General features: G+C 45.2%; 1 protein-coding gene and 1 pseudogene across 2 annotated transcripts; both read right to left on the bottom strand.

Moving 5' to 3' along the window:
- Window positions 1-1843: 1843 nt before the first annotated feature.
- STX4 (syntaxin 4) lies at window positions 1844-8422 on the bottom strand. Of its 2 annotated transcripts, XM_021008509.2 has the most exons (11): window positions 8275-8421; window positions 7974-8075; window positions 7676-7775; window positions 7411-7485; window positions 7237-7307; window positions 6027-6135; window positions 5732-5808; window positions 5229-5366; window positions 2789-2899; window positions 2593-2694; window positions 1844-2322 (listed from the first exon to the last, which is right to left on the bottom strand). In XM_021008509.2, the coding sequence occupies exons 1-10, from the start codon at window positions 8302-8304 to the stop codon at window positions 2614-2616; spliced, it is 894 nt and encodes a 297-aa protein (XP_020864168.1). In that variant the 5' UTR covers window positions 8305-8421; the 3' UTR covers window positions 1844-2322; window positions 2593-2613. The 2 variants fall into 2 exon arrangements, with proteins under 2 accessions (XP_020864168.1, XP_078009081.1); XM_078152955.1 differs by lacking the exon at window positions 2593-2694 and having other exon boundaries at window positions 8275-8422.
- A 3436-nt stretch (window positions 8423-11858) lies between these two features.
- On the bottom strand, window positions 11859-12110 carry LOC110223148 (small ribosomal subunit protein eS21 pseudogene; annotated as a pseudogene).
- Between the last annotated feature and the right edge of the window lie 4102 nt (window positions 12111-16212).

The raw sequence follows: 16212 nt of genomic DNA, 5'->3' as shown, positions 1-16212 counted from the left end.
AGAGGATGAAGGAAGAAAGTCCAAAAGCTCAGCTGCCCTGCCTTTCGGATACCTAAGCCCTCCAGCAGGACCCGTGCACACATCTTGTCCTCTACTTCCTAGTATCTAGACCTATCCCCTATGAACATACAGCTCCAAACAGTTTGACTCCAGCTCCCACCTCGAATTCGGGAGGGAGGGGGAAGAGATCCTGTTCCAGGGCTTAGCACAGTATCTGGCATATAATAGGCATTTAATAAATGTATATTGATTGTTCTCAATTTCCGCCTTCTCAGTTTCCACCACAAAGCCCCCAGTGTTACGACCTTCCAGCTCCACACAGCGCCCTATTGGGCGACCTAACCGTCTCTTTTCCTGAAGCACCCCGCAGTGCCTCCAGTTCCCTATGGAGGGATCTGTGTTCTTTCCTCTGCTACCCACTCCCCTCCCCCCAGCTCCCTAGCGGATGACCTGTGTCCCTTCTGCAGCCCACCCCCCACCCCCCACCCCCAGCTCTCTCCCCAGACACCCAGGATTGGTCCTCCTCACCTATCTGTACACTGGACATGCAATCTCAAGCGCACAAAGCTAGAGACATCTTGCCGGGCCCAGGCTGCTGAGAACTACGTAGAGGGGGACTAAGAGTCTGCAGCTACTCTCTGCTTGGTCACGCCCCCAATGGATTTCTCCACCTAATCTCAGGTCTTTTGATTTGTGATCCCGCCTCCTGTTCCCTTCTAGCCAATCACGGCCCGGAACTTCAGTCCCTGCACCACCCGAGATCATTCTTTCTCACTCAGCTCCCCGCTCCGATCCTTTACTGAATGGAATTCAACCCAGAGGCTCCGCCTCCTCTGGATCCCAGGCCCAATCCTCCTGCAGCTCCGCTTTGGCCACGCCTACTCCCCATCTCCGGGACATGAATCTAAGTGCGGAGTCCAGCGATTTCCTGGCTCACACCCCGCAGAGGTTTCTGCCGTTTTCCCCTACCCTTAGTTCTCAGGCCCTGTGCGACCGCAGGTCGGCCGCGACGGCAGCCTCCTGCAAGGACCACACTAGGCCCCCCAGTCCTCTCTCTTTTAGGGTTCACTTCCCAACCCAGGTCCAGGGGTAGGGAGCTGGTAAGCGTGGTGATGTCCGGGGCTTGCCAGTGGCCAGCGCGTTCCACTGCTGAAGCTGGGAGGCACTGCGGGTTGGTCAGAGGAAAGGGCACGGTCAGCGGCAGGAATGGCCTGGAGGTGGGGAGAGGAGACGGAATCCAAGTAGTCTGGCCGAAATCCACCCTACAAAGTTTTGTTTTATTTTTCTTTGCCCCCTCTCCCAAAACCCTGACCCACCTACTCAAATTTCCCCTACCTCGACCAAAAGACCCGAACGTCCTGACGCCCCCACCCCGCCCCTAAAATCTGAACCTCCTCCGGACAAGGCCCAGGTTCTGGGCTCCTGTCCAGCACAGCAACCCTTACTACAGACACAGCCCTGCACGACCCTTACCACTCCTCTCACTCTGCAGTTCAGCTCAAACCACGAATCTGGCCTGGAGCAGGCCTGGGAAGAGCAGAGAAATCTATGAGACTCCCCCCACAGCAGCTGAGCCTAAAGATAACAGCTCCTTTTACCCCCCTGCTTAGGTCTCACCTCCACCATCTAGTAAGCAAAAGGGAACAAATCAGGTTGACCTCTGTTATATCTATACCTATATATCTGGCATATATCAGGGGGAAAAATACCTGGAGTCTGGTCTGAATACTGGCTTGTGAGTAAAAGAAAAGGTAAAAGAAGGGGGCACTGACAAACTGGAAAAGTGTCAACTGCGTTCTAAGAGGTCCAGGGGACTACAGAAATCAAACACATACAAACATAATACACTGTTTTAACTTTATTTCTTACAAAATTTTGTGCCAGATGATCCCAGGACCTAGAAACCCACTGAAGCTGGAGCTGAGGCCCAGCAAGGGTCAAGCCCTGCTCCTGCCCTCACTCAGAGGCTTCCCCACCCCACTGAATTCCCTGGTAGTCACCCTGAAGGGTGAGAATGGAGGGGGATAGAAAGGGCTGGAATAGGATTCTAGGGATGAGGGAGTGAAGCTCGGGTGAATGAAGGGGAAAATAAAATGAGGGTTCAGAGGGCAGGAGACCTCTGGAGGGTAGAACCAGGGATAAAATGGGCTCCAGGTGCCACCCATCTTCCTCCCACTCTACTTCTCCCCTCCAAGAAAAAAATCTGCCTCCTTTGCCAGCTGGGCCTCCTAACTGTGCTGTTGGGGGCATAAGAAGGAGGCAGTGCTGTTGACTTCCTTCCTAGGTTCCATGAATCCCCCAAAGCCAGGTCTCCCCCCTCACCTGTAAGGGAAAGGAGGAAGAGGAGGGTCAGAGGGAGAAAGTGGGGGGTAGGGAAATTCTAGGTCTTTGGGAACTGGAAGAACAAGGAGAGCAGGAGCTGCTAAGCAAGGGACTCCAAGAAAAAAAGACTTGGATTTGGGATAAAGGGCTATTTTGGGGTAGAAGCCCTAGAACAGGATGCCTGGGTTACAAAGGGTGTAAGTGCAGGAGCTTTTGGGGAAAAAAGGGGGAAGGGACAGCACCAGTTCTCAGGTATGTAAAGCTGCTCACCTCAGCTGATGAAGGTTGCTATTAGGTTCCTACGCTGAGACCAATGATTAAAGCAAGGATGAGGACTGCAATAACGATACAAATAGCGATCCCCACCTTTTTCTGCAGGAGAGGAGAGGGGGCTCAGAGCATGGCCTGGGGCCAGCAGGAATGGGAGGAGAGTGTTGATGTTGCTGGTAGGAGTGCCTTCCCTCACCTTCCTGGCCTTCTTCTGACTCTCCAGTGCAGATTTGACATGCTCCTGACCCCGCTCCACAAAGTCGGCTGAACTGAGAATGTTCTTCTCAATCCTGTCAATCATCTCCCCCTAGGGAGGAAAGAGGAAGAGGAAGAGGAAGGTCAGGGTTTAAGAAGGAGCTGGGGTGAGGAGAAGAGACCAAAGCGCCTAAGATCAAGTCCAGCCTCCTACTCTGGTATTCACGGTCTTCCACATTCAGGGTCTAAATCACCTTATCTCCTATATACAACTAGACTGATGACCTCACACACTCCTCTACACGTTCAAATTGCTTTCCCCTTATCCCCTACAGCCACCTCCAAATCTACATCCTACTCACTCTTTTCAGTTCAGCCTCAATGCCAACTTTCCCATGAAGTCTTCCCTGATTTTGCCCTCCCCTTCCCCAAGCCAGAAGTCAGAGATTTAGAGCTGGAAGGGATATGAGAGTCTAATGTCCTCTTTTTAGAGGAAACTGAGGTTTACAGAAGTCGTCACTCATAGTCACAAGTAGTTGCAGAAACAGAATATGATCCCATGAATATGGTCAGAATATGGCCACATGAATGTAAATTAAGGGATCTTTCCACTACGCTTCAATTCTGTTCTTCCTAGGACCACTCAAATGTTGAATATCATAACGTGTAGAAACTTTCTGCACTTGACACTGTTGGCCATCTCCTCCTCCGGCTTCCTGGACACTGCGTTGGCAAGATTCTACCTCTCCACTGTCTTGCTAGTTCTCTGACCTATTTAACTTCCATCTTCTAAGTGGAGATGTCTTCATAAAGACATCTATTTTCAGCTGTCTTCCTTTTTCTCTTCATACTCTCTTGATTGGTGATCTCAATCATTCCCTTCATGTGAATGACTCCCAAATCTATATTTATATCTCCAATCTCTCCTCAGAGCTCCAGATTCACTGGCTGTTTGCTTTCTCTCTGGGGACCTCAAATTCAATATATCTAAAATTGAACATGTTTTCCTTGCTAGACTTGTCCTAGCTCATAACCTTGAAGTTGTCTCTATTGCTCCACACATCCAATCAACTACCAAGTTCTTTCCACTTAACTTCAAAATATCTCTATCATCCATCCATTCCTTTTCCATTCCTAGGGTCACCACTCTATCTACTGGTCCTCATCTCTTCTCTCCTAAACTATGGTCATCACCTCCTGAAAGGGTCTTCCTGACTCTAATTCAACCTCCAATCTATTGAGTAACCTTCCTAATGCACCACTATATTTACACCAGAGTTCTACTCACAAAAACCTTCAATGGCTCCCCATCCACTGTCTACATAGTAAATTATAAAAGTCTTGACTCTGGTATCCAAGGCACTTCATCTAGATGCAACCAACTATACCAGCCTTATCTCACATTATTTCATCTCACTTATTCTACATTCCAGATAAACAACTCAATTCTATTTTTTTTTTGGGCTAAGCAATGGGGTTAAGTGACTTGCCCAGGGTCACACAGCTAGTGAGTATCATGTGTCTGAGGCCAGCTTTGAACTCAGTCCTCCTGAATCCAGGGCTGGTGCTCTATCCACTGTGCCACCTAGCTGCCCCACCAGATAAACATCTCTATCTCCATTCCAGTCTGGCCCTCACCTGTCTCCTCAACTTCCTTCATTCCATCTTCTATTCCAAGAATAGATTCCCTTCCTTTCCTCTAAGCCCCTTCACTTCCTTTTTTTTCTTTTCTTTTTTTTTTTTAGGCAATTGGGGTTAAGTGACTTGCCCAGGGTCACACACCTAGTGAGTATTAAGTGTTTGGTTTGAGGTCAGATTTGAACTAGGTCCTCCTGACTTCGACACCTAGCTACCTCGCCCTTCACTTCCTTTTAGGTCCAACGTGATGGTGCCTCTTCAAAAAGCCTTCCTTAACATCATGCCTCCCTAAACACTCCCCTACTCCCATGAAAGTGACCTCTCCCTAACTCATATTTCTCAGAGTACTTTGCCCAAACATTTCCTTTGTATATATCCCACTTTCTATCTTAACTTAGTCATTTGTGTACATGTCCTTCTGCCCATTAGATTGTATACTCTTTGAGAGCAGGGTATTTATCACATTCATTTTTGTATCTACTCAGGCTCAGTGCCTCCCACTTAGCTGGTCTTCAATGTTTGTCGAATTAGTTAGTCCCTAAGGGGGGATAGGGAGTGAAATGAACCCCTCTCTATCCTCCCAGGCTACCAGGTACATACTTAGCACATAGCTTAATGAATTAGGCAGGGTGGAGAGTAAGACTAGAAGGACGCTTAAATATGGGTAGATAGGGAGGGGGTGGGCGAAGAGTTTTAAAAGGTAGCAGGGCTCTGAAAAAAGGCAAAGCTATGAGGAGGTGAGGCCATGGCAACGTGGAGCCTTAGCTCTACTGAGGGCTAGCAGGAAGCTGGTAGTTTCCCACCTGCATCTCTACTTCAGTGGCCAGAAAGGTGAAGATTTCATGGAGTTCCCGGATGCTTCGTTCAAGCTGTTGGATTTCCCCATGTCGGGTGGAGATTTCATTCAATGCCTGCCGTGTCATTTGTGTGTCCTTCAGGATCTGGGTCAGGGAAGAATGGAGGCATGCTTATAAACATTATCCCATCCCCCAAAGTGCCCCATCCCTAGGGTGAAATCCTTACAGCTCTAGAGAGGACACAGACATACAGACACTACCATAGCTGCCTACAGTCCAACCCATGATGTCATGTGAATGAATGGACTAAGACAAGGGAGAGGATAAAGCCAGGTTGGAAGCAGGAAGACTCAAGCAGGAGATGAAGTGCCAACACAACTCCTTAACCTCAGAGAACTGAAGTTCTATTTCATACCAGCTTTCCTTTGGCAGGGATACAGAGTACCAATGGAACCTACCTAGAAGAAATTTGGGTTGAGGGTCAGGGTTTGAATATTTGACAGACTCACATTGGACACAAACACTTCACTTTGTCCACTTTCCAGCATCTGCTCCAGCTCTTCTTCTGACACCATTCCAGCATTGGCTGGGAAGGGGAGTGGGGGAGGGGGGAAAGATCATGCCCTTACTTAATGCTCAGCATTCGGACTGACCATTTTAGATCCAAGGCTTGCTGTATTGTTCCCATCTAAACCCAGGATACCCCCAACCCTGCCCTTTTACTTCGAAGGATACCACTCCCCCCACAACTCAGTGTCCCCTCACCCTTTCCACCTCCCCTTACCCCCATTCCCCAGTGCTCACTGATCTTTAGCTGCCTCTGGATCCGTTCTACATTCTTTTCCCGATACTCTGACTGCATTGTATTACACTTGTTGATGAGCTCAACAAATTGTTGGGATAAGATTCCATGCTGTGGGTAGAAGAGTAAAGGATGGAATGTCAGTTAAGGAAGGCCTAGTTGGGAATCAGAAGACTTGTCTGTGCTCTGGTCAAATCATCACTGCCCTCCAAATAAACCAGCTCACATCATACCTGGACTATTGCAACCATTTTCTAAAGAGTACCTCTGCTTTCAGTCTCTTCTTTTCCCACCAATGCATCCCACACAAGCAGCCAGATTAATCCTTCCCAAAAGTCCAGCTATCATCATTTGAATCCACAGCTCAAGAACCTTCTTCAATGATTGTTCGTTGCTTTCAAGATAAAATAAAAAATCCTCAGTCTAGAATCTAAACCCTTCCATGATCTGGGCCCAACACATTTTTTCAGCTTTATCTTCTACTCATTCCCAAAACTAATCTTCCACTTCAAAGTATTCAACTTAACTGTCCTCTGAACAAGGTAGGGGTATTTCTGACAGCACATTCACAAACTTTGTTCCCCCGACAAGTTTGTCATCCTACAACCCCTCATTTCTCTAAGTCATGTCCATCTTTCATGGTGCAACTAAAGTCCTCCTCTCCTATCCTGATCAACACAGCCAACAAAGAAGTCTTTACAGCATTTAACCACTTAGACATTCAGTATATATACAGTCCAGTGTTGATCTAGGTTTGAAACTCATCATTTAAAACTGCAAGCAGTCCCAGGACAATGTATTAAGAACCCCTCCCCACCCCACCCTCCAAATTCCACCTCTCCCCCAGAGCTTGGCCTTCAGGAAACTTTTATTGAACAGTCAAGATTCTGCAGAGAACAATTTACACAATAACAAGGTAAAAACAAACAATTTTGTCTTTGAACTCTAATCAATACAAAGAGCCACAACACAGCAATTTACACAACTTCTGAGAAATGATGGACTCAAGGTGCAGAATGAGACTTTTTTTAAAAAACATGGCCAATGTAAGAATTTGTTTTCCTTGACTATGAATATTTGTTACAAGGATTTTGTTTTTCTTTGTCTCCAACCACCTCCAACAGGAGGGAGGTGGGAGAAAAAACAAATTTTTGTTAATTGAAAAAAATTTTTAAAAAATTAATGCTAGTGTTCTAGAAAGGACCGACGCACCTGGGTCTTTCTCATCCTTATGTTGACAGAATTACAGTTTTCATCTGCTTCCTCCTTCTGGGGATCAATGGCTGTTAAAGGACAAAGGAGGGATAGGGCAATGGGCTTAGGGGACCTGCCTCTAGCCTCAGGTTTCTTCCCAGAACCCTGGCAGAATAGCCAAACAACACTTACCCTTCAGCTGAGTCCGAATCTCCTTCCCCAATTGTTTTATCTCTTCCCTGAGGTTCTGGAGATCTTGCTTCATGCCTGAATTGGAGGCAAGGGTGGGAATCGGAGAAAAGCATGATTTCTAGACAGCTCCGATAACAGGGGTCCAAGAGCTGCGAGGACTTTCTGTCCACCTGGGAAAGCCGTCCCACTAGTACAGGTGGGGTACTACAAAGTCCACAATCCCTAGGGGACAGGGAGTGAGCATGCGCCCTTGGCCCTCACTCACTCTCCTCAGGAAGAGGCGTGGCGAGGATGGTGATCTGCTGCTTCTCCAATTCCTTGACTTTGTTCTCCAGTCTCCCCATGGTTTGTCGGATGCCCCGGACCTGGGAAAGAGGGAGTAGGGCAAGGAGCAACGAGGACTCCCTCCACCCTCCCCCACGCTAGGTTCCACTCTTCGCGCTTCCTCTTTCTTCCTCCCTCCTCCCAACCCAGGCATTCCACCCTCCCTGAGAGTCCTGCGGGAAGCCCCTCCGCCCTGTGTCACTGCATCGCACCTCCTGGATCCCCCTCCCCACCTTTACCTTCTGGAAGAATTCCTCGTCGGGGTTCCCCAACTTGGCGGTGCCTGGATGCATGACCAGAGCCACTCGCTCTTTCCCTTCATCATCAGAACTGTCATCCCCCTAGAAGGTCCGGGGTCACTGATGGCCGCCCCTGGCCAGCCCCCTCATCCAGCGTCTACACCCCCTCATCCTCGTGTGGGGCGTCCCCCCCTCCAGGTGCCCTCGAACCCCCGTGGTATGGACGCCGCTCGGGATGCCGCCCGCTGCTTTTCCCACTGGCATCCCAGCATCAGGTGGCTGGCTTCCACTTCGGTCTTACCTGTCTCAGCTCGTGGGTCCGGTCCCGCATGCTGACCCGGGTTTTCCCCACGCCACCCCCCGCACCTGGTGGGGGTCTTACGGATTGGCCCAAACCTCAAGGCCTCCAAAGTTCCCAATATAAAACACTGGCCCCTCCACCACCCCCTCTTCCCCAACCCACCCCCGGGACCCCCCTCAAGTCCCCAATACCCCAGGCTCCGCCCCCCTCCACCTCCTGTAGCCAATGGGAAGAATCCGGTCACTGGGACCCCCTCAACGTTCCACAGGTTGTAATTCCCTCCTCCTCCTCCCAATCCTACAACTCCAGCCCCTCCCCCTCGGGCGAGGAATCTGCGCGTGCGCACAGGGACAGTTCTCTTCTCGCCTTCAGGAAAGACGGAAACGGGAAGCTGCAGCAGCAACCTGAACGGAAGTGAGGCTGCCAGGACTCAAGGATGCTTCGCCCCTACCGGAAGCTAGGCGGAAGAAGCTCACCACCGGACCTGAAGTTCTAAGACGGGGGAGGGAAGGGAATAAATATACGTCATTCAAACGTCACCCACCAGTCCTCACCCTGCTCGCATCACCCCATGGCCCCCACCCTCGCCACCTTAAGTGACCTAATCCGGATCCTCCCCACCATCTCCTCCCTTAAAATCCCAGGTCACGTGATCTGCATACCCTTCCGTGACCTCACTCCTTTTAAGTCAATTCTGTTACCCGAGACTCAGGAAGCTGGGCTAGATTTAGATGGTCTTTCTAATGATAAGCCCCCCCCCCCGACCCCGACAATCTAATGGATTAGCACAAACCCCGAGGAGGACAATGTTCTAAATCTGGAAATCAGCAACACGTGACCTTCACTTCCCACCCCTTTACTCTTCCCCCCTCCCTTTCGCCCCGCCCCCGAGCTCTCTGCCCTCTCCTTCTGGAGAAGCCCGGGAAAGTGGGGGCGTCCCCCAGCACGTACCCGACCTGGAGTTTTGAGGTTGCCAGGCCCATTTCCTGCAGCTCAGGGCGAGCTCCCTCCCAACCCCTGATTGTGATATAGTATGACCCTGCTAATCACCCTCAAGTCCAAAACCCTTTGGAAACCACTTCCATTGCTGTGCGGAAACTAACGGAGGGTTTTCTACCTCAGGATGCTCTACCCAGAGGCATAAAGAACATGAAGATTCCCTATGTGTATTTTTTTTAATAGTATTTGACTTGTTAGTATAATAAAATGCAGCCTTGAAAGCTTTCCTACCCCTTTTCTGGTGCCCCTTAATGATAGTGCCTTCCATTTGATATTATTTTCAAATTATCCTGCGTATGTCTCACTCGTACATAGTTATTTGTGTGTTTCTCTCCCCTATTAGATTATGAGGTAGTGGAGGGCAGAGGGCTTTTGTGCTTTTCTTTGTATCCCTAGTGCCTTTAGCACAGTGCTTGGAACATAGTAAGCTCTTAATAAATGATTCTTGACTTCCTCAGACAAGATAACTCCCAAAATTATCCCTAGATTTAGAGTGGAACAAGGGCTAGACCTTTAATTTTATTGGTGGAGCTATTAAAAAACTTGCTAGGTAAAAAAAGTTATCTCGTAATCAAATCTGCAATAGTTGTATCATCTTAAAATAACTGTGGCCAATTTGCACTAAAATTCCCAACTAATCTTGTCTCTTATATTTCCATATGTTCCTGAAGACTATGTCAGCAGAAGGGCAAGTTCTGTGACAATTTCTATTAAAGTGGAAAGGATTTGAGTTTGGGCTGGCAAGCAACAGTATGCCTATCGGGTCAGTTAGGATTGTTGTCTGTCCTACCCAAGGAGGACCACAATGACATCATGATGTTGGGTCAAAGTACAGTGTGTCCCACTGCGGCTGATCAGACCAACAGGAGCTCTGAAGGGTCTATCACAGGTCAGGCACAAATAGTTCCTTTGAACATTTACAATGAAGATATCTCTAAATTTTCTCATGTTTCTTCTGAGCTGCTGTAATTGTGCTTTGCTCATAGAGCACAGCATGGTCATTGATGCAGGTACATCATGTTGGATGATCCTGTACCAATGTCTCCCATGTCTTATATTACCAAAATTCTACAGAGAGACCTTGAGAATGTCCTTGTAGCACTTCTTCTGACCTCCATGTGAGTGATTGCTTTGTGTGAGTTCTCCATAAAATAGTCTTTTAGGCGAATGTACATTTGGCATTTGAACAATGTGGCCAGCTCATCAGAGCTGTACTCTGCAGTAGTTTGAATGCCTGGCCATTCAGCTTGAGAAAGGACCTCAATATCTGGTACCTTATCTTGCCAGCTGACCTTCAGAATCTTCCTAAGACAATTCAAATGGAATTGATTTAGCTTCCTGGCATGGTGCTGATAGACTGTCCAGGTTTCATTGGGTATAAAACAATGAGGTAGCACCATGGCTCTGTAGATCTTCAGTTAGGTAGGCAGTCTGTTACCTTTTCTCTCCTACACTTTCTTTTGGAGGTTCCCAAACACTGAGTTACCTCTAGTAATTCGTGGGCCAACCTCATCATCTATATGTCCATCCAAGATAAATGAACATGTTCACAGCATTCAAAATTTCTCCATTTGTTGTAACCAATGGTTTCATGTATGAATGGTATGGTGCTGGCTGGTAGAGAAACTCTGTTTTCTTGGTGTTAATTGTCAGGCCAAAATTAGCACAAGAGGCAAAGAAGTGATCTCTACTGGGCACACTGAATTGCATCTCAGTCTCAGAGTCTACCTTGAGTGCACAATCATCTGCAAATAAAAAAGTCTCTCATCAACTCTCCCTCCACTTTAGTCTTGGCTTATAGCCTTTTCAATTTTAATAATGTAACTTTAGTGCAGTAGTTGACCTTGATGCCATTTCTCATCTTTGTTGAAGTCATCTCACAACATCAAGGAAAACATTATGCTAAAAAGCATGGGAGCAAGCATACAGCCCAGTCTCATTCCACTGATGACTAGAAAACTGTGAGAGGATCATCCATTTTCCAGAACCTGTGCAAGCATGCCATGATGAAACTGGTGTACAATATTAATGAACCAAATTGGGCAGCCAAATTTCAACATTATCTTCCACAAGCCCTCGTGGCCAACCGTATCAAAGGCCTTGGTCAGACTGATGAACATTGTGCACAGACTTCTGTTCTGCTCCTGGTATTTCTCCTGGAGTTGCCAGGAAGCAAACGTCATATCAACTGTTCCTCAGCCTTTTCTGAAGCCACATGGGCTCTTGGGTAGATATCCATTCCCCAGACAAAGGATCAGCCTCTGAAGGAGGACAATGGTTTCAGCATTAGTTGATGACAGTCTGTTGAGAACAGTATGGAAGTGGTCGACCCGTTTCTCTGGAATCATCATCAGTGTGGCTCCATCAGCACTGAGTAGTTGAGATGCACCAAAGGTCTTTGGCCCATAAATAGCTTTAAGAGCATTGGAGAAGTGCTTTGGATTGTCACTATTAACGTAAAACTGAATCGAATCTGCCTTCTTACTGAGCCAAGAATCCTGCATCTCTCTAAGCTTTATTTGCACTTTACTTTTTTTTTTATGTTTTTCTGATTTAAGAAGACACTTTCTACAAGATTTCTTCAATTAGAAGTTCTTTGAAACAATACCATCATTTCTTTGCCAGTGGGAGAATACAGTGATCAGATTCTCCCATTCTGCGAATTGCTCCACAAATTGCATAAGTTTTAAATTGGCCATTGAATCTGCCTGTGACCTTGTCAACTTCACTCATGTTCATCTGGATGGACATGTGGTCCTTGGCCTCGATGATCCTGTTGCTCACAGAGCATTTCCAGGCACATACAGATCCACAAACTCGCTAGCATCCTTTTGCATGTCAGAAGCTGAGGGGCCAAGTGCAAATGCAAAAGCAGCGGAAGAGAAAAAGCTGCGCTTTACTTTTGATGGAATTAAAAACTGCCTTCTTAGATCTGGATGAACTGTCCTGCTGGTAAACCCTGTGGAGCTCTCATTTTTCATTCAGTAATTTCTGAATTTCCCAATCATTTTCATCAAACCAATCCTGATGCTTGCAAGTGTTCTGACCCAGATGAGTAAATGTGGTGCTGTTCACCAAATCTCTGAAAGCTGCCCACTCCTTTTCGGCTCCATTGTTGCCAACCATGGATATGGATAGAGACTAAACCTGTGATTTCATTGCTATAGGAAATTCCCTGCTGAGGAAACTCCCTCTACCAATTCCAGTAGGCACCTTCACTGTAGTAGAAAGTTGACTATACTACTGGGAGATTAAGTGATTTTCCCAGAGTCATAAAGCTAGTATGTGTCACAGGTAAGATGTAAACCTAAGTCTTCCTGGTTGGAAAGACCAGCTCTCTATCCACAAGACCTTGCCATCTCTCTCACTCTTTTTCACAGATTTAGAGCTGGAAGGAGCTTCAAAGATCACCTAGGCTAACCCTCTTATTTTGTAGTCGAGAAAAAAACTTTCAAATTACTTTTCCCAAAGTCACATAGCTAGGAAGTAACTAAACTAGAATTCAAACCCATGTCTTTTGATTGCAGGTATCAACACGCCACACTGAAAAGAAAGTATGTATGTATTACTTAGACACATACACATACATATGTGTGTATGTATATACATATATACCTACATACATGTGTGTATATATGTATATGCCAGGCAGTCCTTAGACCAGATGACATTTAGGGAATTGCATAGTACTCTGAGTATACCCCAAGTGCTCACTGCTTCAAAAGATAATCTCTGGGGGCAGCTAGGTGGAATAGTAGATAGAGCAACGGCCCTGAAATCAGGAGGACCTGAGTTCAAATCTGGCCTCAGACCAAACACTTGACACTTACTAGCTATGTGACCCTGGGCAAGTCACTTAATCCCAATTGCCTAAACAGTTAAAAAAAAAGTCAAAGATAATCTCTTTAATACCAATATTCTTGGGATGGTGCTATGTGTTTGTAAACCATGGAACATGAGTGAAGTTGACAAGGTCACAGGCAGATTCAATGGCCAATTTAAAACTCATGCAATTTGTGGAGCAATTCACAGAATGGGAGAATCTGATCACTGTATTCTCCCACTGGCAAAGAAATGATGGTATTGTTTCAAAGAACTTCTAATTGAAGAAATCTTGTAGAAAGTGTCTTCTTAAATCAGAAAAACATAAAAAAAAAAGTAAAGTGCAAATAAAGCTTAGAAAGATGCAGGATTCTTGGCTCAGTAAGAAGGCAGATTCGATTCAGTTTTACGTTAATAGTGACAATCCAAAGCACTTCTCCAATGCTCTTAAAGCTATTTATGGGCCAAAGACCTTTGGTGCATCTCAACTACTCAGTGCTGATGGAGCCACACTGATGAAGTTCCAGAGAAACGGGTCGACCACTTCCATACTGTTCTCAACAGACTGTCATCAACTAATGCCGAAACCATTGTCCTCCTTCAGAGGCTGATCCTTTGTCTGGGGAATGGATATCTACCCAAGAGCCCATGTGGCTTCAGAAAAGGCTGAGGAACAGTTGATATGACGTTTGCTTCCTGGCAACTCCAGGAGAAATACCAGGAGCAGAACAGAAGTCTGTGCACAATGTTCATCAGTCTGACCAAGGCCTTTGATACGGTTGGCCACGAGGGCTTGTGGAAGATAATGTTGAAATTTGGCTGCCCAATTTGGTTCATTAATATTGTACACCAGTTTCATCATGGCATGCTTGCACAGGTTCTGGAAAATGGATGATCCTCTCACAGTTTTCTAGTCATCAGTGGAATGAGACTGGGCTGTATGCTTGCTCCCATGCTTTTTAGCATAATGTTTTCCTTGACGTTGTGAGATGACTTCAACAAAGATGAGAAATGGCATCAAGGTCAACTACTGCACTAAAAATGATTAAGGTTGATTAGGGGAATCCACGATTATTAACAATAATAATATTAATAATAGAGAATACTGAGCGTTAATGGAGAAAGCCAAGCTGATTTAAACTACTGTAAATTTATATTATGTAACCTCAACTGGTCACTCACTGCTACTCAGCTTTACCTTTATTGATTCTCACAATGTCTGCATAAAAACTATGTCTTCCCTACAGATCTCAGCTCTACCTTCCCCACTTAACAGATGACTGCTAGAGGAATTGAATCATATCAATCTCAAAATTCTTGGTATAAAGGAAACCAGAAGAAAGAGGAAGTTGCAGCTAAATGAAAGATAACTTCCAGTACACCTTAAAGAAGAAAAGAAAGGAGTTGGTATTATAACATAGGCAAAGGTAGCAACATTGTTATTGTTCAGTCACATCTGACTCTTTGTGACCTCATTTGGGGTTTTCTTGGCAAAGATACTAGAGTAGTTGGCCATTTCCTTCTCCAGCTCATTTCACAGATGAGGAAACTGAGGTAAATAGGGTTAAGTGACTTGTCACACAGCTAATAAGTGTCTGAGGCCAGATTTGAACTCAAGAAGAGTCTTCCTGGGACAGCTAGGTGGTACAGTGGATAGTGCACCGGCCTTGAAGTCAGGAGGACCTGAGTTCGAATCTGGCCTCAGAACAAACACTTGACACTTACTAGCTGTGTGACCCTGGGCAAGTTACTTAACCCCAATTGCCTCGCCCCCTACTGCATCACTTAGCTGCCCCTGGTTCAATATTAGGAAAATTGTAAACATTATAGACCATGTTAATAATAAAATAATAACATTCACAGGATTATATCAAGCCATAGAGAAAAACTTTTGGAAAAAACCCACAATACCTGTTTATGTTAAAAACATTAAAACAAAAACAGTAATAAACAGACTATGCCTTAATGTGTTAAATAGTGTCTACCTAAAAAGAAGCACTAGCATTATCTGTAATAGAGAAACTCTAGAAGATTTTCCAATAATACCAGGGGTAAAGCAGAGATGCCCACTGTCACTACTATTATTTGCCATAGTTCTAGAAATGATACCTATAGCAAAAAGAAAATAAAAATAAGTTCAGGGAATAACTAGAGGCAAAAAGGAAACAAAATTAGTGTTTTCTGCAAATGACATGATGGTTTGCTTAAAGAACTTAGTGAGCCAAATAAAAACTAATTGAAACAGTAACTAGTAAGTAACAGGAAATAAAATACACTCACAAAATTATTAGCCTTTTTATATATTATTCATATATTTCTTTTTTTCTTTTCTTTCTTTCTTTCTTTTTTTTTTAGTGAAGCAATTGGGGTTAAGTGACTTGCCCAGAGTCACACAGCTAGTGAGTGTTATGCATCTGAGGCCGGATTTGAACTCAGGTACTCCTGACTTTAGGGCCGGTGCTCTATCCACTGCACCAACTAGCTGCCCCCATATATTTCTTTTTTAATAAACATCAACATTAACAGATCATTTCAATATGCACAGAAAGACAACAAAAGAGATTTTATATGAGACTATGAATGAAATGCCTTTTTCTAACACATCCTGCTGGGTTTTGTTGGTAATATATAGCTAAAGAATATATAAAATACTTAGGATTCCATACACTAAAACATATAGAAATTAAATGAATATGGCTATAAAATACTTTTTATAGAAATAAAGGGAAACCCAGATAGAAAGATATCTACTCAGGATTGGACTATGCCAAAATACTAAATTATTTTACAAATTCAGTGCAGTACCACTAATAAAGCATTATTTTATAGAACTAGAAAAATAATAACATAATATATCATGAGGAATCAAAGGTTGCTTCTCAAGAGAAATAATGAAAAAGAGTGGGAAGAGAGAGAACCTAGCAGTACCAGATATGCTACAGAGCTGTAATCATTAAAACTCTTTGTTCTTGGTTTGAAAATAAAGAAGTTGATCAGTAGAACAGATTAGGTTCATAAGACCCAGAGTAAATAAAGCTATTAGAACAGTATTTTAGTAAACATAAGTTCTCCAACTATCAGCGCAAGAATTTAGCAGAAGCTGCCGAAGAAGCTGGA

This window comes from Phascolarctos cinereus, unplaced genomic scaffold, assembly GCF_003287225.1.
Source record: "Phascolarctos cinereus isolate Bilbo 61053 unplaced genomic scaffold, phaCin_HiC Scaffold_4;HRSCAF=312, whole genome shotgun sequence".
NCBI classification, from domain to species: Eukaryota; Metazoa; Chordata; class Mammalia; order Diprotodontia; family Phascolarctidae; genus Phascolarctos; species Phascolarctos cinereus.
The sequence above is the reverse complement of the archived record's forward strand: the minus strand, read 5'-3'. Positions and strand labels throughout refer to the sequence as shown.

What these genes read in the sequence shown, in the direction of transcription:
- STX4 (XM_021008509.2), bottom strand. Translation starts at nt 8,304, where the DNA reads ATGCGGGACCGGACCCACGAGCTGAGACAG. An exon ending in CACGCCTCTTCCTGAGGAGA is followed by an intron (nt 7,486 to 7,675) that starts GTGAGTGAGGGC and finishes CCTCCAATTCAG; the next exon opens with GCATGAAGCAAGATCTCCAG. An exon ending in TAAGGATGAGAAAGACCCAG is followed by an intron (nt 6,136 to 7,236) that starts GTGCGTCGGTCC and finishes TTCTACCCACAG; the next exon opens with CATGGAATCTTATCCCAACA.